This window comes from Taeniopygia guttata, chromosome 28 (genome assembly GCF_048771995.1).
Source record: "Taeniopygia guttata chromosome 28, bTaeGut7.mat, whole genome shotgun sequence".
Classification (NCBI taxonomy): Eukaryota; Metazoa; Chordata; class Aves; order Passeriformes; family Estrildidae; genus Taeniopygia; species Taeniopygia guttata.
In genome coordinates, this window is record NC_133053.1 from 4744509 (window position 1) to 4765583 (window position 21075).

General features: G+C 60.3%; 2 protein-coding genes across 2 annotated transcripts in view; one reads left to right on the plus strand and one right to left on the minus strand.

Moving 5' to 3' along the window:
- The window catches only part of UNC13A (unc-13 homolog A), a 37805-nt gene extending 28524 nt beyond the window's left edge, over positions 1–9281 (minus strand). The window contains exons 1-9 of the mRNA XM_032744000.3: positions 9155–9281; positions 4435–4464; positions 4031–4130; positions 3697–3814; positions 3413–3536; positions 3166–3239; positions 3032–3086; positions 2279–2314; positions 1542–1752 (exon numbers count right to left, since the gene is read on the minus strand). Of these exons, the coding sequence (XP_032599891.2) occupies positions 1542–1752; positions 2279–2314; positions 3032–3086; positions 3166–3239; positions 3413–3536; positions 3697–3814; positions 4031–4130; positions 4435–4464; positions 9155–9176 (770 nt within the window). The 5' untranslated portion in view covers positions 9177–9281. The remainder of the gene's footprint in view (positions 1–1541; positions 1753–2278; positions 2315–3031; positions 3087–3165; positions 3240–3412; positions 3537–3696; positions 3815–4030; positions 4131–4434; positions 4465–9154) is intronic.
- A 286-nt stretch (positions 9282–9567) lies between these two features.
- On the plus strand, positions 9568–13557 carry LOC140680783 (uncharacterized). Its single transcript, XM_072919455.1, has one exon. It carries the CDS (start codon positions 9788–9790, stop codon positions 10910–10912), a length of 1125 nt encoding a protein of 374 aa, XP_072775556.1. The 5' UTR covers positions 9568–9787; the 3' UTR covers positions 10913–13557.
- The last annotated feature ends 7518 nt before the right edge of the window (positions 13558–21075 follow it).

Here is a 21075-nt window from a genome sequence, read left to right on the forward strand (position 1 = left end):
AGGGTGGTCGCAGCTGGAGGGGGTACTGGCATCATCCAGGTGCCTTGGGAAGGAGCACTTGGGGCACAGGGATGCAGGAGACAGCTCACGCCTGGAAACCCCACACCTCCCTATCCTGATCCTGGCCAGAAATGGGAGAGGTGCTCTTGGCACATCACAGGATCCCAAATCACTGCATGAAGCTTTTGCCCAGACAGGCACACCCTAGCAGCTGACCAGCAACAGGGGGTGGCATTTGAGTCCCCAAGGGCCCGGTGCCACACCCTCTGACCTGAAAGGAACAGGCAGCAGTGCTGCCAGACAGTCGCAGTGCCAGCAAGAGGGACCAGGATGCTGGGATGTCACCCTGTCACCCCATGAACTGGGGTGCAGCAGCAAGAGAGGCTGGGGGGACACCTGGAGCATCCCAAAGCTGTCCCTGTGCAAGGCTGATTCGGGACGGGGAGGGTGGCACAAGGCCGCCCTTGCCAGGACTGGTGTTGGCCTCACCATGGCTGCAAGGACCGACCACAGCACTCTGCGACGGCACACGGCACACGGCACAGGTAGTAGTGACCCACCTATCCGATAGGTCTAGGGACCGCCTGCTCTCAAGGGAAGGCTGGCGGCTGGTCCGCCTGCTCGACTCAGAACCGGACTCAGCGTCGCTGCGCCCGTTTGCGGCAGAGTCTACGCTACCATAGCGTCTGCCAGGGGAGGAGAGGAACATGGTCAGCGAGGTCCCACCACCACCCGCCACCCCCTGCTGCCAGGGAGGCTCTGTCCACCTGGATGGGGCTGGCACTTTGGGCTGAGCTCTGCCACGTCTGTGTCCCCAGCCACCCCACACTCCACTGACCAGCTCCCAGCAGGGACAGCCAGGGGTGGGGGGCCCCAAACCCAGTGAGGACAGAGGAGGGCAGTGACCCAAAAGAGGCTGAAAACTTCCCAGTGAGAAGGAAAGGCTTGGATGAGGCCAGCACCACCCGCTCTTCCTCACCTCATCCTTCCCTCTGTCGCCCACCGCACTGGGAATGCCATCCCTGGCGTCACCTTCAGTTTCCTGCCAGGTCTTGGGGTAAATATCCAGTTTTTTTAAAAACAGCTCATTACACATTGGTTTAAACTAGAGATTCCCAGTTCCTGGTGTGTAATTTAAACTAAATAAAAGGCTGAGAAAGACCATCACAGTAGTTCACCTCTGCACAGAGGAGTGTCACTCACTGAAAATGGAAATGGTCAATAATATTTGAATAATCTGTCCCCAAGACATGAATTATTCACATGCTGCACCAGGAAGCTGACTACCAGTTAATTCACTTGTACAGCACAGGAGGCCATGGATGAGCTTTTACCAGACTTAGGGAGAGGACTGACTTCTGTAAAGGAAATCTCCTCCTCTGACCAAGCTCCACCCAGGGTGCCAAAAGCCTGTGCCAGAGGAGAGGAATCATAGCCCTGAGATCCCATTCCCCCAGCCCCGTGTTTGTCCCTGGCCTCTGTCACCTGCGGGGGAGGTTGAGAGAGCTGGGCCCAGGGTGGGTTGGCTGTGGCCACTCTACCTGATGGGAGCCTGGTCCGAGTAGTCCATCTCGTAGCTCTGCATGGAGTCAGTGTAGGAGTCGCGGGAGCTCTGCTGCTGGTGCCTCATGGGGTACTGGTGCACGGAGGCGTTGGGCTGGGATGTGGTGTAGTAGGGTGGGGGGATGCTGTTGCTGGTCTCACTGCGGTAGTCACTGTCCCGGTCATCCACGGTACTGTCGGGGTCATCGTCTGCAAGGGGCCACAGTGAGTGGGGCAGGGGATGGCCCAAATCTGCCCCCCACCCTGCACAGACTCTTTAGTGCCACCACTGTGTCCCCACCGCTGTGGGACCATGCTGAGGAGGTGGGCCCAGGGCAGGATGAGGGGTGAGCTGACATGTTATCAGCACAGGAAGAGTTTGGGGGGATGAGGGGAAGGTGAAAGGGGGATTTGGAACATACAGAGGGAGAGGATGGAGGCAGGGACCCTCCCTCTGTCCCACCAATGTTCCACCACAGAGGCAAAGCCCGAGCTGCTCATTGCCACTAGGACACCCCAAGGGCACAAAGCCCCATAGTGCCATGTCCCCACCAGCCCATGGGACAGCCCTGCCCAGGACAGGGCACTTGGTGACACTGTCCTCACCCAGTAGAGAGTCATGGCACAAGGCCACAGGCTAGATCCAAACTCCAGGTCCCCTGAGCCCTGGGCCAGGCAAAGAGGGCTGTGCTGGGGACCCCCAGGCTGGGAAGAGAGGAGTGGACAGGATACTTACTCTGCTGTTCTCCCCAGCCAAAATAATTCCAGTTGCCTACAAAGAAAGGGGCAGAGACAATAAAGATGGAAGCAGCTGTCTGGGAGGAACCAGCATCTCCCCAGAGGGCACACTGGGTTGGGGACACTGCCCTGGGGACAGCATCCAGGACAGGGCACACTGGCACTGGGACACTGCCTGGCCCTGAACATGACGACACCAAGCTGGACTGGAGACAGTGCCTGGGATGGGCATGGTGCCACTGACCCAGGCTGGGGACAATGCTATGGCCAGGCATGGTGGCACTGGCAAGGGACAGGGCCTGGGGTTGGGCACAGAGGCACTGAATGATGCATGCCCTGGGGTGGTTACAGAAGGGGAAACTGAGGCATGTGCTGGGACAAACTGAGCTGCCATCCCAAATGCCTCTGCAGGGCCCCCATCCAACAGCCTTCAACACCAGCCTGCTACCCCTTGTCCCGGAGGAACTATCCTCATCAGCCCCATAGCTCCTGTGCCCTGCTCCCCTCCACCCACAGGAAGGCTCAGCCACTGTGGAGCTGGGAGACAGCAGAGAAACACTGGCAAACACAGGAAGGACAACAGGAATGGGGATGGGGACCAGGTATGGGGTGAAGTTGAACCCCACTTGGATTGGGGTCCAATGCCCCGAGGCAGATGTGGAGCCCACCCCTTAAAATTCCTCAGAGTGGGAGTGGGGAGAAAAGAGGGTGCGGGGGTGCCACAGCGGCGCAGGGACAGGGCAGCACTTACAGCACTGTGAGCCATGCACAGGCAGAGGCTTTTCCTGCTCCTCCTGGAAGGCATACTGGGGAGAGAGGGGCTGGTGAGGGCTCCTGCTGGCAGCACTGCCCCTGCCCCCTCACCCCAGGCCTGGCAGCACTCACATCATCCTGGTCCCGCATCGCGTTGAGCTGCTCCAGCTTCTTGGCCCAGTACCTGGCTTCCTCCTCAGGAATATCTGTGAGGGCAAAGACCCCAGCTGGTGCACAGACCTCCCCCAAAACAGTCCTCAAGCTTTTGAGGCCACAGGATCAGACACTCAGCCTCAGCTCCAAAGCTCATGAGCACCCCTGGGGCTGAGGGCAAGGAAAGACACAGCCTGGGCCTGGGGGCCGGGGATGGGGCACCCACCCAGCGGCAGCTCAAAGCGCGTGTCAAGGAGGATGCGATGGAAAGTCGGATCCTTGGTGCCTGAAATCTCATTGTCAGTCATGATGACCTGGGAGTCGAGTGTGAGCCATTCCCCAGGGCCCTCCTGCCAGGTAAAAATGGGGTGAGGAGAGCTCCCAGACCTCCCTTTAGCTTCCCCACAACCCCAGCACACAGGGTGTGGCCCCAGGCAGGATGGGGAAGGCCCTGCCTGGCCCAAAGGACAGCACATGTCCCTTGAGGTTCAGCCTGTGCTGCCTCCCTACCTCATTGGACTGCCTGATGGTCCGGAGGGGGATCCACACCGTGCCCACCATGGTGTCCCAGATGAGCCCCTTGTTCCACACCTCCACAGTCAGACCCAAGTCCAGCCGATTGATCTCACTGGGGACAGGAAAGGTATCAGGTTACTGCCGTGAAGTGAACCCCCCTCAGATCTCAGCAGCCTCCTGGGACCACCCCATCTTCTACCTGTCCCCTCGGGCCCAGGACTCAGATGAGTCCCTCAGATCTGGGGTCAGGGCAGTGGGGGACTCCCCGTGTTATTTATGGGGGGGAGCAGCAGGGATGGGGGAGCTCAGGGGACCCCTGGACACTCACAACATGAAGTCCTGCTCCCAGGAGGGCAAGTTGCCCCGCACTGCAATGGTCGTGCTCTTGACATTTTGCACCTTCAGGGTCACGTAGGTGTTAAACTTCTCTGTGGGAACAAGCAGAGGGTGAAGTGACCCTCAATGTGTCCCTACTCCCTGCCACCCCCACACACACTTCCCTCAGCACCCCAGTCCCAGGAGGGATCCTACATCTGCCAGGGGTGGCAGGATGTGAGCCAGGGCACCCCCATTTGTGTGTGTGTGTCCCCAACTTGCAAAATGGTGTCTCCAGAGCTAAGGGTCCCTTCAACCCCCTTCCCCAGCCCCTCCTCTGATTCTGCCACACCCAACCAGCCCAAGAGCCCCCCACCCTCTCCCCTCAGGTGGGCAGGCAGGTGGGGTCTCACTTACCTTGGGGCCCGTCATACTTGGCCTTTTTAACTGCAGGGACAAAGGGAGGGAAGAAAATCAGGATGAGACCCCGGGGAAAGGCTGGGGATCCCCACCAGGGTGTCAAGGGGGTTGGAGGACCCCAGTCCTGGTTGACCCCCATGCTCCCTACAGCTGCCAGGTGGGAAAAGTGCTGGGATCCCCCATGGCAAGTGAGGGTGAGGGATCAGATATGAGTTAGAGGTGGGCATCAATGAGGAGAAAATGCTTCCCCAAAAAACCTGCTTGCAACAGCTTGCAACCCCAAATAACCAGACTTCCTCTGTTGCCCCCCCCCCCCCCCCTTTTGATTGGGGATTTATTTGGAGAAACAGATGATGTTAGCATCCGTATCCAGAGGAAAATCTGTGGTCTGGGGGATGCTGTTCTCCACTCGAGTCCCATCCAGGTGGTACCAGCCCACCAGGACCAGGGTTAAGGCTCTCCCAAACCACTGGAAGAGGAAACCCAAACCGCAGGAAAACCACAGGGTGGGTCAGGGGCTTGTAACCCTCCCTGACCCAAAACAGCCCCAGGGGTGGTGGAGATACCCCCCCAAAATTCTATACAGCCCCAAAACACCCCCATTGCATCCCAGCCCTGTCTCCCCCATGGGGGCACAGTGGGGCTGGCTCCCATCCTGCCCATTTCGGGGTGCAGGGAGCCCTCTGATCCTGCTCAGCTCCATGGCAAAGCTCCCCCAATTCTGGCTGACAGTCCCCAGCTTTACCCCGCTGGGTGGGGGTCTGTCCCCAGCTTTACCCCGCTGGGTGGGGGTGGGTCCCCAGCTTTACCCCGCTGGGTGGGGGTGGGTCCCCAGCTTTACCCCGCTGGGTGGGGGTGGGTCCCCAGCTTTACCCCGCTGGGTGGGGGTCTGTCCCCAGCTTTACCCCGCTGGGTGGGGGTGGGTCCCCAGCTTTACCCCGCTGGGTGGGGGTCTGTCCCCAGCTTTACCCCGCTGGGTGGGGTGGGTCCCCAGCTTTACCCCGCTGGGTGGGGGTGGGTCCCCAGCTTTACCCCGCTGGGTGGGGGTCTGTCCCCAGCTTTGGGCTGCAGTGGAGGGGGCAAACGGAGCCGAGCACACCCAGGTACCGACGCTGCCAGTGCCGGGGGGGCAGCGGGACCAGGGGTGTCCTCGGGGCTGTCGGGAGGGGACCAGGCGGGGAGGGAATGACACAGCACCCGGAGAACGCTTAAATGACGCGGGTGCCAGCGGGTGCAGGACCAACGTGACCGAGCGGGGATGAAAATAGCCCTGGCGACATCAAAGGTAATTTGATTTCGGAGACGTGCCACTCGCCAGCCGCTTATCACCCGCCACCAGCGCCGGAGGGGACGTGAGGCTGTCGCCAGCGCCACGTGCCTGGCAGGGATGGGAGGAGGCAACCAGAAACCCCGGGGAAACTGAGGCAGGGGAAATCAGCCTCGGAAAACAACTGGGGAGCCTTTGACTCGGCTGCCTGCCCTGTGCCACCGAAAGGGTGACACGTTGGGTGGCTTTTTACCCGAAGGAAGGTCACCACCCGCGTCACTGGCAGCCATTTCCCAGGGAATCACAGGGCTGCAGGAGCTGCAGCTCCACTCAGAGATGGGGAATTCACACTTGGGGGCTTGGCACAAGGGATCCCAAAGATCCTCGAGTGACACCAGGTTGGGAGCCTGGGGGCTGGCTGGGGATGGCTGGCACTGCTGTGTGTAGTAATTATGTAAATTAAATAGAATGTATTTATACATTGTATTATACATATTATAAATGGATATTATTCTATTCTAATAGAGCATTTGGAGCCAGAACCTGCCTGTGGCTGACAGGGATCCCCTTTCCCCCGGGCCCAGGGGCACCCACTACTCTTCACCAGCTGCTGCTTCCAAAAAGGAACGGGAGAGCAGAGGAAGGAAAAGCTCCAAAAATACCCGAGCTGACAGGAACAAACAATTACCCAGGGAACACGTGGCTTTCCTGGCTGTCATCTCCTGCCAGGGAGAAGTCCTGCTGTCACCATCTGCAGGATGTGATGCCCTCCCATCCATCAAAGGGTCCCCAAAGCTGGCACAGGGGTGGCAAGACCTGGGGTGCCACCCTGGGGCTAAATTCAACCTGAGGCCCCAGGCAAGGAGCTGAGGACAGTGTGACACTCAGGCTGGGGTGGTCTGGCTCCTCTCAGGAGATGCTGACCAGTTGGGGAAACTGAGGCAGTAGGCAGCTGGCAGAGATTGTACTGGCAATGGCACGAAAACTGGGCTGGGCTGTTGGCATGCCCCAACAGGCCTGTCTGTCTGTCCATCCCTCTGCCTGTCCACACATCCCTCTGTACATCCATCCTGCTGTCTGTCCATTTACCCTTCTCTCCACCCACCCATCCCTCCAGCCATCCACCCATCCATTCTCCCACCCCTCTATTCACCCACCCACCCCTCTGTCCATTTTCCTGTCTCTCCATTCACCCATCCTTCTGCCCATCCACCCATCCCTCTGTCCATTTTCCTGTCTCTCCACTCACCCATCCTTCTGTCCATCCACCCATCCCTCTGTCCATTTTTATGTCTCTCCATTCACCCATCCTTCTGTCTATCCATCCACTTGCCTGAGTCCACCCATTCACCCCACCACCCACCATTTGTCCATCTCCTGTGTGTCCATCCCTCTGTCCATCCATTTACCCTCTCTGTTCACCCACCCATGCCTCTGCCTGTCCACCCCACTATCTGTCCACTCACTGGTCTCTCCACACACCCATTCCTGTGTCTATCCCCCATACATCTATCTGTCCATCCCTCTGTCCAACCCTCCATCCATCCTTCCATCCATCCTCCCACCCCTCTGTCCTTCCTCTCCGTCAGTCCACCCACCCACCCCTCAGCCTCCGTGCTCATGTCTCCCATCCCCTTCATCCATCTGTCCCTCCGTCTCTCCATCTGTCTCTCCAGATGCCCGTCCGCCCTCCTGTCCATCTGTCCGTCTGCCTCCCGCCACTCCAGACACCCCCTCCTGTCCCCACTCACCCCACACACAGGTCACTCCAGTGCCTGTCACACAGGGACACCCCCTGGCACAAAACCCCCCAGGAGGGGCAGGGAAAGCCTGGGGGAGGCTTTGGGGTGGCACCCCCACCCCCGGGACACCCAAAAATAGCATGAGAAGCGTGACCAGCGAGTGGTGACAGGGCACTGGGGGAAGCCCCAACCCACCCGGAGCTGTTCCTCAGCAGCCACCCCCAGCGCCACCGAGGGTGTCACCACATGTGACAATCCTTTAAGCGGCAATAAAGAAGCGCTCTGCCAGAGGAGAGTACCGAAATCTGGGGCTGGCTCTGGGGGCACACAGGGGCACACCAGCTGTGGCACTGCCACCAGAGTGGCCTGTGACAACCTCAAGGACAAGGAAACGACAGGAGGTGGAGGGGGCACAGCCCCCATCCTGACCAACTCACGCAGCACCAGGAGAGCCCCATTTTCCTCCAGATTTCGCCTGGGATGGGGGAATCCCAGACACTCTGTGCCCCACCTTGTCCCAGCTGTCACCCTGCCACCTCCATCCTATGACCCCAAGACATACGAGTGCTACCCTGTCCCCATCAGGATGTCAAAGGGCCTTGAGAAGGGGGTAAAGGGGCCCCCCACCGACTTCTGTCCCCCCATTACTGAGCATTCCATCCAGACTGACCAGTGAGGCTGAGGCCAAGCCTGCAGGACTCATTTGGGCACCGAGCTGGGCAGGGCTCAGCATGCTGGATACAGGGATTTCCTACCTGTGCACTCCCATCAGCTCATCCCAGTATGATGATGCCCTAACTGGGCACACACCAGCACCAGACCCCCAGGCTCCCACCCTGACCCCCCCCCAGCTGCCCTGACTCCCACCAGCACCCCCATGCCAGGTCAGTGGGCACAGGGGGCTGCAGGAGGTGGGGCTGGGGCACAGGCTGTCATTTGAGGGCAGTATTTAGGGGTTCACACAGGGAAGTGGGGAGAGTGTGGGATTTGGGGTGCATGGGGTCTGTTCTGGGGAGTGAGAATGTAGAGATACAAAGATAGGGATCGATGATTTTGGGACTGGAGGGATTTTAGGGTGTTCCAGGGTGTAACTGGGCGGTTGGGGATCGATGTGGGGTGTTGGGGGCACATAGGTGGTGTTTCTGATGAGGGGGTGTTTGGGAATGCAGAGGGCTGTATCTGCAGGATGGGGATGCCTGAGGACAGGCGTGAGGGGTGGGGTCCTGGGGTTCCGGGGGGATCCCGGGGGGGATCCCGGGGGGTTCCGGGGGGTTCGGGGGGATCCCGGGGGATCCCGGGAGGGTTCCGGGGGATCCCGGGAGGGTTCGGGGGGATCCCGGGGGGTTCGGGGTGATCCCGGGGGGTTCCGGGGGATCCCGAGGGGTTCGGGGGGATCCCGGGGGGCTCGGGGGGATCCCGGGGGGTTCCGGGGGGTTCCGGGGGATCCCGGCGCGCCCACACCCCGCCCCTCCCCCACCCCCACGCCGTCTCCCGCGCCGCGCGCGCGCCCCCCCCGGTTCATTCATAAATCCGCGCACCGGCCGCTCGTGAATGGAACCGTTCCCACGACCCCCCCCCCCCCCCAACACCGCCGCCCCCCCTGCCCACATCCCCTCAGCCCCTCAGCCCCGCGCTCCCCCCGCCCCGCCCCGCGCACACGGGCTGCGGGACGCGCCCCCCGCCCGGCCCGTACCCCGCGCCCCGGTACCTCCGACGCAGAGCAGCGACATGGCGGCGGTGCGGGTGCCGGGGGCGCGGGGGGCGCGGGGGGCGCGGGGGGCGCGGGGGGCCCTGGCCGCCGCCCGGCTCTAGCGCGCCGCCATCTTCCCTCAGCACCGCGGACAGCGCCTGACGTCACCGCCGCCCCCGCCCCGGCACCGCCCCCGGCACCGCCCGGCGCGGCCCGAGGAGGGTCTGGGGTCCCGGGGGGCACGGAACGGTTCGGAACGGAACGGTTCGGCACGGAACGGTTCGGTATGGTACGGTACGGAACGGAACGGTATGATACGGTACGGCATGGTATGGTACGGTACGGTACGGTACGGTACGGTATGGTATGGTACGGTACGGTATGGTACGGTACGGTATGGTGCGGTACGGTATGAAACGGTACGGTACAGTATGGTACGGTACGGTATGGTACGGTGCGGTACGGTATGGTACAGTATGATACGGTACGGTACGGTATGATACGGTACGGTACGGTATGGCATGGTATGGCACGGTACAGTACGGTACAGTACAGTACGGTATGGTATGATATGGTACGGTATGGTATGGCACGGTACAGAACGGTACGGCACGGCACGGTGCGGTATGGTACGGAACGGTATGGTATGGTATGGTATGGTATGGTATGGTATGGTATGGTATGGTACGGTACGGTACGGTACGGTACGGTATGGCACGGTACGGTACGGTATGGTACGGTTCGGCACGGTACGGTATGGTACGGTACGGAACGGAATGGTTCGGCACGGTATGGCACGGTACGGTATGGTACGGTATGGTACGGTACGGTATGGTACGGTACGGTTCGGTATGGTACGGTACGGTTCGGTATGGTACGGAACGGTTCGGTATGGTACGGAACGGTATGGTGCGGTATGGTACGGTATGGTACGGTACGGTATGGTACGGTACGGTATGGTACGGTGCGGTACGGTATGGTACGGTACGGTACAGCACAGTATGGTATGGTACGGTATGGCACGGTATGGTATGGTACGGTATGGTACAGCACGGTATGGTACGGCACGGCACAGAGCGGTTCGGCACGGTACGGTACAACACGGTACGGTACGGTACGGCACAGTATGGTACAGTATGGTACAGTACGGTATGGCACGGTACGGAACGGTATGGTACGGTATGGTACAGTATGGTATGGTATGGTACGGTATGGTATGGCACGGTACGGTACGGTACGGCACGGTACGGTACGACACAGAATGGCACGGTACAGTACGACAGGGTACGGTACAGTATGGCACGGTATTGTACAGTATGGTACGGTATGATATGGTATGGCACGGCATGGTACAGTATGGTATGGTACGACACGGTACAGAACGGCACGGTACGGTACAACACGGTATGGTACCGCACGGTACGGTACGGCACGGCACAGTACGGTATGGTACGGTACAGCGGCACGGCGCACTGGCACACCGGCACACCGGCACAGCACAGCACAGCATGGCACAGCCCAGCACGGCACAGCACAGCATGGCACAGCACAGCACAGCACAGCACAGCACGGCACAGCACAGCCGCACCTCCCCGCGGAACCGGCGGGATCCTGCACAGCCGGAATGGGGCTGGTTTTGGGGTGCAGAATTTACCCCCCACCCCCAGGAATGCCCCCTCTGGGCCGTGCTGGACATGTTCAGAGATGGATCTGAGCAGGTGGGGGCACACAGTCATCACCCCCCATTGTTGTCCCCTCTTTCCTTTGGGCCACTAAATGTGACATCCCAGAAAACGCTCAGATGGGGCAGTGATCCCAGCTCAGGGGTCCCACATGAGGGTAAAGCAGAGACCTCCCCCTCCATCGCTGGGGACACGAGCTCACACAGGGCTTCATCCTGTCCCCATCGTGCCGTGGAGCCCGGTGATGGGCTCCTGCTGCCATCCTGCTGGTCCTGGTGGCTCTGGGGCACGGGCAAAGGTGTCACCGCGTTCCTCCCACAGGATCGTTGCATCCTGCAGAGACCAGCAGAAAGCGGCATCAGGAACACCAGGGGGAAAAGAGATGCCAAGGGAAACTGAGGCACAGAGCAGCAGGGGAAGATGTGCACACAAAGGTACCTGTGGGAGTGAGCGCCCTGACCTGACCCTCACACTGGTCCAACATCGCTAATGAGTGGTCCCAAACGAGGCCTGACCCTCCCATGGCAGCCCCAGGCCTGGGGTGGGTCAGCCCTGACAGCGCAGCACTGGAGCCACTGGTGGCAGGAGATGTGGCAGCTGGACACCCACGTGTCCCCTCACACACCCCATTACCCCCAAACGTGCACACAGAGCCCCATGAGGTGACAGCCAGGCACGGGGACCCAGTTTGGGCAGCAGGGAGGCCCAGCTGTGAACAGCCCCACTGCTTTGTCCCTCCCTTCTCCAGGGATGAGGCCCTGGGGATACTGCAGGGACAGCCCAGGAACCGGTAGGGTGAGCAGCAGTGGCACAGCCTTCCTGCCAGGGAAACTGAGGCACGGAGAGCTGGGCTTTGCACCAGTGACGAGCCAGAGGAGGGAGCATCACCCTGGGCCGTGCTGAGATGCCAAGGCAAGTGCCCAGGTCCTCAGGCCGGAGCAGCTGGCTCAGCACCAGCCCCTTCCCCAGCACACCCATTCTGCTGCCCTTCTGCTTCCCAGGAGTGGCAGAGTGGGCCATGCCAGGGTGGGTGTCAGCACCCCTCCCACTCCTCACTCTGGGGGGCTCTCACCCCCTTCTGCCCCCCACTGCCTGCCAAAGCACTTCCAGACCCCCACCAAGTCCGGGTGATGCCCCTGGGAACAGACCAGGAGCGTGTGCCACCCCCAGCTCTGGCATGGCATTTCCACAGCACTGTCCCCACAACCACCATCCTGGCAGGAGCTTCGGGGTCCCCCCCCAGACACCCCCAGAGCCCTTCCCCACAGCCAGCCATGTGCCACAGGCTCTTCCCACCCCACCACGGCCTCTCGGTGTGTTTTTGGTGCTGTCTCGTGGCATCTCCTCCCTGCCAGCCCTGGGGCAGCAGAGCTGCCTCTAGCGGGACGTGTCTGCTCCACTCAGGTCAGCGTGTGGCACAGACACACTCGTGTCACACACACAGTCCTGTCACACACTCCTGTCACACACACAACATTCCTGTCACACACACATTCCTGTCACACATTCCTGTCACACACACACTCCTGTCACACACACACTCCTGTCACACATTCCTGTCACACACACACACATTCCTGTCACACACACTCATGTCGCACACATTCCCGTCACACACACACTCCTGTCACACACACACTCCTGTTGCACACACTCGTGTCACACACAGACGCTCGTGTCACACCCCACATACACTCATCACACACACTTGTGTCACACACACTTGTCACACATACACTCATGTCACACACACTTGTGTCACACACACATACTCCTGTCACACACTCTTGTCACACACACTCCTGTCACACACACACACTCCTGTCACATACACACTTGTATCACACAGGCTCGTGTCACACACACATTTGTGTCACACACACACTCCTGTCACACACACATACTCATGTCACACACACACTCCTGTCACATACACACTTATGTCACACTCGTATCACACAGGCTCGTGTCACACACACTCCTGTCACACACACTCCTGTCACAAACACACTTCAGTCACATGCACATACTCCTGTCACATACACACTCGTGTCACCACACTCCTGTCACACACACACCCGTGTCACCACACTCATGTCACACACACCTTGCCTGCTTGTGCACACACACACACATTCACATTATCACACACCCCTTTAAAGTCACCTTTTCCAAGCCAAGCAGCAATTCTGGAAGATTCCAAAGGGGAAGATTTTCATCATCCAGCTCAATCTGCCTGACCCACCCCTCCCCAGCAGCCACTGCCACCTCCTACCTTGGTACCAGCTCTGAGCTGCAACTATGGCTCAACTTCAGGTTTATTTTCTGCCCCAAACCTTTGTTTGGATGAAAAAAAGTCTCATTGCAAAGGAAAGTGTTCTTGAGAAGCTCCAGAGTTCTTTTCCCAAGAAAAGGCCTAGCTTTTGATCAAAATTAAGGTTTAAAAAAATAGTGTTAGGGAAAAAAAAAGTAAACCAGGAAGTAATCTCCATGCCTTGAAATGAATTATTTCCACAAGCTGAATTCCTGCACCTGCCCCTTGTGCTGCTTCCCTTCCCACAGAGCCATCCCATCCACCCCAAAATCCCCTGGCACTGTGCCTGTGGTGGTGCCCAAGCCCCCTGGGCCCCAGGCAGCAGCATGGCTCCATCCCCAAAGCTTCTTGTCTGAATACCCCAAATCTCATCAAATCTCCAGCTCAGCATAAACTCAGCTTCTCCTCTGTCTCCTGGGCCTCAAAAGCAAAAAAAAACCTAAAAACCCCAAACTTCGTCAAAAACTTTATCAATCCCTGCAGCAAAACTCTGGGGTTGGAAAGTCTGCAAGCAACAGGCAGGAGGGCAGGGGGCACAGGGGGAACAGGGGGCACAGGGGGAAGGCTGGGCACCCAGCAGGGACCAGTTTGTCCCAGTAGGCAGCACTGGGAAGGATCTGGTTGTCCCTGAGAAGAACAAAGCCAGACCCAGCTGTTCCAAATAAAATCCCAATGACTGGGAGAAGGAATGCTAAATGGACATGGTGACACGGACAACTGAGAGCACTGAGCACTCACTGGGGTCAGATTCCCTGTGGCAAAGCCCAAAATCCAGGATGGCTCATCCCTGGGTGGGGAGCAGGGAGCAGTCTCAGAGGAAAGGGGACAGATGTGACCCCCACTGCGATCCTTTGGGGAACCCCACAGTGCACGTGGGAACAGTGGGGCCAGAAGGATGTCATCCCTGAGGCACCTCTGACCTCCTCAGACCAGGGTGGCAGGGCCAGGAACCCCCAGTGACCAGATTCTGCCCCCAGACTGGGAGCAGAGATCAGCCCCCACAGCTCTGCTGGTGTCCAGCTCCCCCAGATCCTCGGGTGAGACTCCCACACATCCCCTTTTCATCCCTGAGTTCCTACAGAGCTAGAGAGAGGGAGAAGGAGAAAGGGAAGGAGGAGAAGGAGAAGGAGAAGGAGAAGGAGAAGGAGAAGGAGAAGGAGAAGGAGAAGGAGAAGGAGAAGGAGAAGGAGAAGGAGAAGGAGAAGGAGAAGGAGAAGGAGAAGGAGAAGGAGAAGGAGAAGGAGAAGGAGAAGGAGAAGGAGAAGGAGAAGGAGAAGGAGAAGGAGAAGGAGAAGGAGAAGGAGAAGGAGGGTGCCCCCATCTGAGCACATGTGTGCTGGGGACACAGGACAGCTCTGGACCAGGTGGCATGGGAGCCCATCACCCACATGGGGACACGTCGGGGTCCCTGGAGCAGAGGCTGGTGGGCTGTAGGTGGTACCTACCCCTTCCCTGGGCAGACAAAGCTAAAGCAACTCCCAAACCCTCCAAGCCGCAGGACATCCCTTTGCTGTTCCACCCACCAAAGTCCCTCTGTCCCGCTGACGTGGGTGCTGTCCCTCTGGCGTGCCCAGCCGCTGGCACAGCCTCTGCCCGGCAGTGCCCACCCACCAGCCCACCCAGAGCAGCCGGCCCGCCTCCCCGGGGGCAGCCCAGGAACGCCCAGCTGCTTTTTCCCAGGGCTGGGAGCTGCCCTGGGTGCTTTTGGAGGGGGAAAAGTGTCTGTGATGGCACCAGGAGCAGGGCATCATGCCAGCTGCCCCTAGCTGGTGGGATGGAGGCGGCTGGCAGCTCAGTGAGGTGGCAGCTCTGCTACGACGTGAGGGCCAAGACCTGGTGGATGGTGAGTGAGGGTCAGGGGTGCAGGGGCACCACTTGGCTGTTTGATTTTGGAGGGGGGAAGTTGATCGTGGGCAAAAGAGGGACTTGGGGCCAAGGACAGGAAGGTTGTGCCACGGCCCTGGCTGGGACCAAGGCAGGAGGGAGGATTGTGGTGGAATCCCTGACCCACACACGCTCAGTGGTCATCTCGCTGTTCAGGGGTTTGGATTTCTATTGTTTCCCACTGATCCCAGCCTTGCCCTGGCTCCCAACCTGAGTGTCCTTGCCCCAGCTCTCTCCAGGTGCTTTACTCACATGGTTTTGGAGAAATCTTTGCTGCTGGCATGAAACAGCATCTCCCTTCTTGGCAGTGAGGCTCTCTGCTGGTGTGAGCCCCATCCCAGCTCTGCCAGCCCTGTCCAATCCCTTCAGCTCCTGTCCTTGGGGCAGCACCAGCAAGGGGGCCTGGGTGTCTGTCAGTCTGTCCATCCCCCAGCACCTGCTCCCCTGCAGCAGCTGTGAATTGCCTTAAACTGGATTTTAGACTGCTTTGGGCACAAGCTTGAACGGGTTTTGGGAAGCAGAACATCTCTGCAGCTTCACAGCAAAATCTTCAGCCAGGGAATGTAGTCCCCAAGCTCCCAAGAACCCATCACCCTTTGCAAGGGACCCCACAGATCTCCCAGGAGAGGATAACTGGGAAGCAGACAGGCTGAGCAGATTCCTGCTGGGAAACATGAGCCACTGCCACTCAGGCTTACAGGAACCCCAAAAACCCAGTCAGAGCCAAGCCCTGGGGACACTGGGGTGCCCCCTCCTCATGCAGGTATAGTGCCTGGCATCACACCATCTCTGCTGTGGCTCAGGCACAGAGCACAGGGACAGGAGATCAGATCCTGCCCTGCACGACCCTGCCGTGGGCAGCTGCAGTTTCCAGGGCAAGAGGCCGGGCCAGAATCAAAGGGCTGGAGGTGGGGGGCACTGGCAGCGCCCGTGCCCAGCGGGAGCGCGGTGCCCCTTCCCTCGGGAGCACCCACGCTGCCCCAGCATCCCAGTGCCCTGCCTGACGCCAAACAGAGCCGGGGCTTCAGAGAAGGAAAATTGCTCCTTTGAGGCGGCCCCCGCAGCCCCGCGCTGGCGCAGGGACGCTGGGTCACACCAGGACACGGGGGCGGTGGGTGACGCTCGGCCGGACGGAAGAGGGACTGGCAGGAGCCCAGGGACTCTGTGGGGTGTCAGGGTGACCCCACTGCTGCGTGTGCACCCACAAATGCTGGGTCCCACCCAGGCAGCTGGTGCCGTGGCACTCACAGTTTGTGAGGGTGCAGAAGGGGGTGGATGCAAGCACAAAGGGGAGCTGAAATCCCAAATCAGAACAGTCCTTTGAGCTCCCTAAGCTCACATTTCCCAGCGAGGGGATGAGCACATCAGCTGCCTGATCCACCTTCTGTGCCTGCACCCCTGGGAGGTGCCAGCAGCCTGCAGGACTGTGTGTGCTCATCTTGGGTGCAGCAGAAATTGGGAAAACACAGTTTTGCTGAATCAGGCCTAAGTAGAAATGCTTTCACCAGAGACAACAGATGTGTGATGCTGCAGCCTCTCACAGCTCCCATTTTGCCATCTATGGCTGGGAAAGCATCCTGGGAAAGGCTGGAGCACCCCAGGAGCTGGTCCAGGTCAGCACACAGTCCCAGATCCAATTTTGCCTCACAAGTGTCCATCATTGCACCCACTCTGGCCTGCTGGGGGGCACCTGAGACTGGGGTTTTATCAGGGTTTTATTTGTTCTACTCCGTTGCAAACAGAATCAAGTGAAGCTTTCTGAAATGGACCCAGTGTCCAGGTTTTGCCTCAGCCCCTCCCAGCACACCCAGCTCCTGGTGCACATCCTTCACTGGGGCAGAGCGTGTGATGGATTGACCGAGGGAGAAAAATATTAATCAGGCTGGAGGTAGCTATGAATTACGTGGTTAAAAATACCTCTGTGGCATCTCCTGCCGAGATGTCCCTGAGCAAAGGGACATCCATCCTGCATTGAATGCCTCTGTCAGGGACAGCTGTGGTGGCATCTGCAGGTTGGGCACTCACATCTGCAGTGGCAGCGAGGTGGCCGGTGCTGCCAGCGAGGGGTTGGTGCCACCCCGTCCCCTCCTTTCAGGGACAAAGAGCACCACGATGGTCTCTGGTGGGTAAAACCAGGATCCTGCACCCCTCAGCACAGCCTGTGCCCGGTGAGATGGGGGTGGCTGCAGGGAAGGGTGTGGTGGCACATCCAAGTGCCACTGCAGCAACCCATGAGCTCTTCCTGGGCACCGCGGTTCTGCTGCCTTTCTCCCAGGCTCCAGGGGATGCTGCTCCCACCCCCAGAGCCAAGGGACCACCACCACCTCAGGCTCCAAAGCCAAGGGGCTCAGCCCACCGGCACCCCCCAGAGAGGGCACCGAGGTGTCCCCAGGGTGCAGGTGGCTTCTCCAGGGTCGAGGCACTGCCCAGGCGGGGAAGGGACGGGCGGTCCGCACCCTGCGGGGACTCTGGATGGGCTGCGGGGGCACTAGATGGCAGCAGAAGAGCGCGCACGGCAACGGGCACGGGCACGGCAACGGGAACGGCAACGGGAATGGGAACGGCAACGGGCACGGGCACGGCAACGGGAACGGCAACGGGAATGGGAATGGGAATGGGAACGGCAACGGGAATGGGAACGGGAACGGGAATGGGCACGGGCACGGCAACGGCAACGGGAATGGGAATGGGAACGGCAACGGGCACGGCAACGGGAACGGCAACGGGAACGGCAACGGGAACGGCAACGGGAACGGGAATGGGAACGGCAACGGGCACGGGAATGAGAACGGCAACGGGAACGGGCACCGGCATCTGCACCGGCGCTGGCACGGCAGCGGCACGGGCAACGGTACGGGAACGGGCACCGGCACAGGAACGGGCACGGGAACGGGCACCGGCATGGGAACGGGCACGGACGAACATGTGTAGAACGAACACTGGCACCGGCACCGGCACAGACACGGGCACGGGCACAAACACATCACGGGCACACTCAGCCCCGGGCACCGGCACCGGGAGGCAGCACGGTGCCCGCGGGGACAGTTCGGGATGAGCGCGGGGACATCGGGGGTTCCCCGGCCATCCCCACCGTGGGGCGCTCTGCCACAGCCCACTCGGAGAATTTGGGGCAGCTGAGGAGGGGAGCCGAGGTTTGTGGGTGAGGGTGTGGGGGTGTTTGGGGAGGAGATGGGCACCCTGGCCAGCTGGCACCCAGTGTGTCCTGGGGCACTCTGATGCCCCTGCCCGGGGTGCCACACTTTCTGAGGGGGCTCCCCACACACCCCAGCAAACACACCTCCAGGGAAGAAACCAAATGGTTTTGCAGGAACACCCCAGCACCCAAGAAAAAACTGGAATTGTGGGAGAAAGGTGCTTTCCTGAGCAGAGGGGGAAAAGCCACACGTGCTTGTACACAGAGGTGTGAGGTGCCCACACACACACACACACACACACGTCTGCACATGCACACCACGTGCAGAGGCACATGTGTGTGCTGGCCTGCATGCACACTAACTTGAAAACACACGTGCATGCACACACCCCCTCACACACGCACACAGAGTGGACACACACACACACACAGCTCTTTGCACACACCCCGACCTGCTCTGGCACACCTGCCACAGGCAGGTGCCCGCACACAGCCATGTGCCCTGCTGTGCACATTTGCAGAGCTCACACATGCACAGCCATGCACTGCCCTCCCCAAGGTTTCTCGTTAAAAAGTACCCGCATGGGTAAATAGGGGGCAAGGCTGGGGGCCGGGGCAGTGGCGCTGGGGGGGCTCAGCCCAGCTGCTAATGACCCACGGCCGGTGCCAGCTCTCTAATCCGTGCAGAGGTTCAGGACAAACTGTACCAGCGATTATATAAACCGACTCGCCTCTATTTATTTAATTCCCTTTTATTTATTTATCGCTCAGCCAATTGAAGGCAGGGGAGTGTTGCATCCCCCAGCCCTCTCCCGCCCGAGCCACCCGCCAGCCGGCACTGAGGGCTGCTGTGTCCCCTGGAACCCCACGTGTCCCCCCGCCACAGAGCCTGGGGTTCTGACACGCGTGTGCCCTCTGCCACAGGGCTGCCACCCTGCGTGTCCCCTGTCCCCTCCATGCGTGCACAAGAGGCCAGCTGTGTGTGTGCACACACACCTGAACACGCCTGCTAGCCCACCCACGTGTGCACACGCATCTGCACACTCACAGCCGTGTGCACGTGCCCATATGGCCACATGTGCACCACCATCCACATGTGCGAGTGCATCCGTGCACAAACACCCCCGTGTTTGCACACTAGCACCACGCAGGCAGTGGCTGCTCTGCCAGCTCCTGTCCCCCGACCCAGGGGGTGACACGAGGACACGAGGCCCCAGCCATGTCAACAGCCTGTCGGGGCCCAGCCTGAGCACCGGGGGGGTGGCGAGGAGGACGTCCCATGGGGAAGGCACGGGACTCTCTCGGGGTACCCCATGTTCCCTGGCACAGTGGGCTCCCACCCTGATCCCTTTCTCCTTTCACATGGGGGGGCTCAGGAAGCAGCAGAGGGGAGCACTGGGGGGGTGCTGGACTGCAGCCCGCCTCATCCACCCTCTCCCCACAGCATCGCCCATCCTTGCCCTGCCGTTACATAAAGGCCTGGTGACAGTAAATCAAGGGGCAAAACGTCTCCCTCGAATTAATAACTGACTTCCTGCGGTTGCAGATTCACCCTCAGCGCCTGTTTGTGCCCCCCCTTTCCGCCCCCCCTCCTGGGTTAATGCTCCCAGGCGCCGTTTGCCATTAACCAGCTCCAGCACCACGCAGAGTGAGAGGCTGGGGCCCACTTATCCCAGTCCAGCGTGGGCAGGGATGTGGTGGGAGCCTTATCTCCACCCGTTCTGGTCCCAGTCTGGCAGGAGTGGAGGACCTGTGGTTCTGCCACCTTGCCTGGTGCCCTTGGCGATGCCATCCCATCAGCTGCTGTAGGGCCAGGGCTGGGGGCACAGGGAATAATGAGCTATGGCTTAGGCTCCCTCTTGTCTTCAAACCGGTTATGGGGTCGCTCCACACCCTCCCCCTCTTCCTGTAGGCTGCCCAGATGGGGTCTGGCAGAGCCTGGCGATCTCCCTGTCACCAGCACCGCCACCCCTGGATCTGTGTCCTTCCCCCAGCAGCCTCCCAGCGCTCCCTGCATTCCCATTCTGTAACTGGGAGCAGGCCCTGCTGGGGCTGGAGCCGTGGCCAAGCCATTGTGCTGTGCCGCTGACTCGTGCGGGAAGAGCGGGTGCTCCCGGATGAACCCGGCTGGCGCAGCCGTTTCCTGGTGATTTCTTCTAGATTCAAAAAAAAAAAAAACCAAACAAAATTCTTCTTAAACTAGTTAAGGTTGCTAAGAGACAACAATGTGCTTTATATGGTGCCTTATTGACAAAGCCCAGCTCTTAACAAGCTCCAAAATGAGCGGCGAGCAGCTTGGGAAGCCCACACGGCAGGGCCGGACGGCAGAGCCCCCGACCTGCCTGGCAGCACCAGGGAAGGGCCCTTCTCCCCAAGGCTGGGGCTGCTCCCTCTCTCACCCCCATCAGCTCCAACCACCGCTGGGGTCCAGCCATGCCCCGCTGGCACCGGCAGCGCTTCGGAGCCGCCTGCTTGGCACAGGTTCAGTGCCAAGAGCCGCCTCCACGCCCGTCTGCCAAACACCCACCAGCCCTGGCGCAGCCGGAGATGCTGCGGCTCCCTCGGGAGGGGAAGCGGAGCCGGCTGGATCCGCGCTGCCCGTGCTGGGCACGGCAGGTGCCGGTGCCACGGGCTGGGTGAGGGCAGCGAGCCCGTCCCGGTGCCGGGCCAGACGCGGTGCCCGCAGGCTCGGGCCGCGCTCCCCGGCTCAGCACCGGGGCTGGGCCCGGCTCTGCCGCTGGCGTGTGCGGGCAGGAGCGGGCAGGCCCCGGTGCCAGGCAGGGCTGGCAGCCAGCTGGCATGGCGGGGAGGCTGCGGGCTCTGCGAGCAGCGGGCACCACCCTGGAGCTGGTGAGGGGCGACAGGGGGACAGGCTGAGGTCAACCCTCCTGCCATTCAGCTGCCG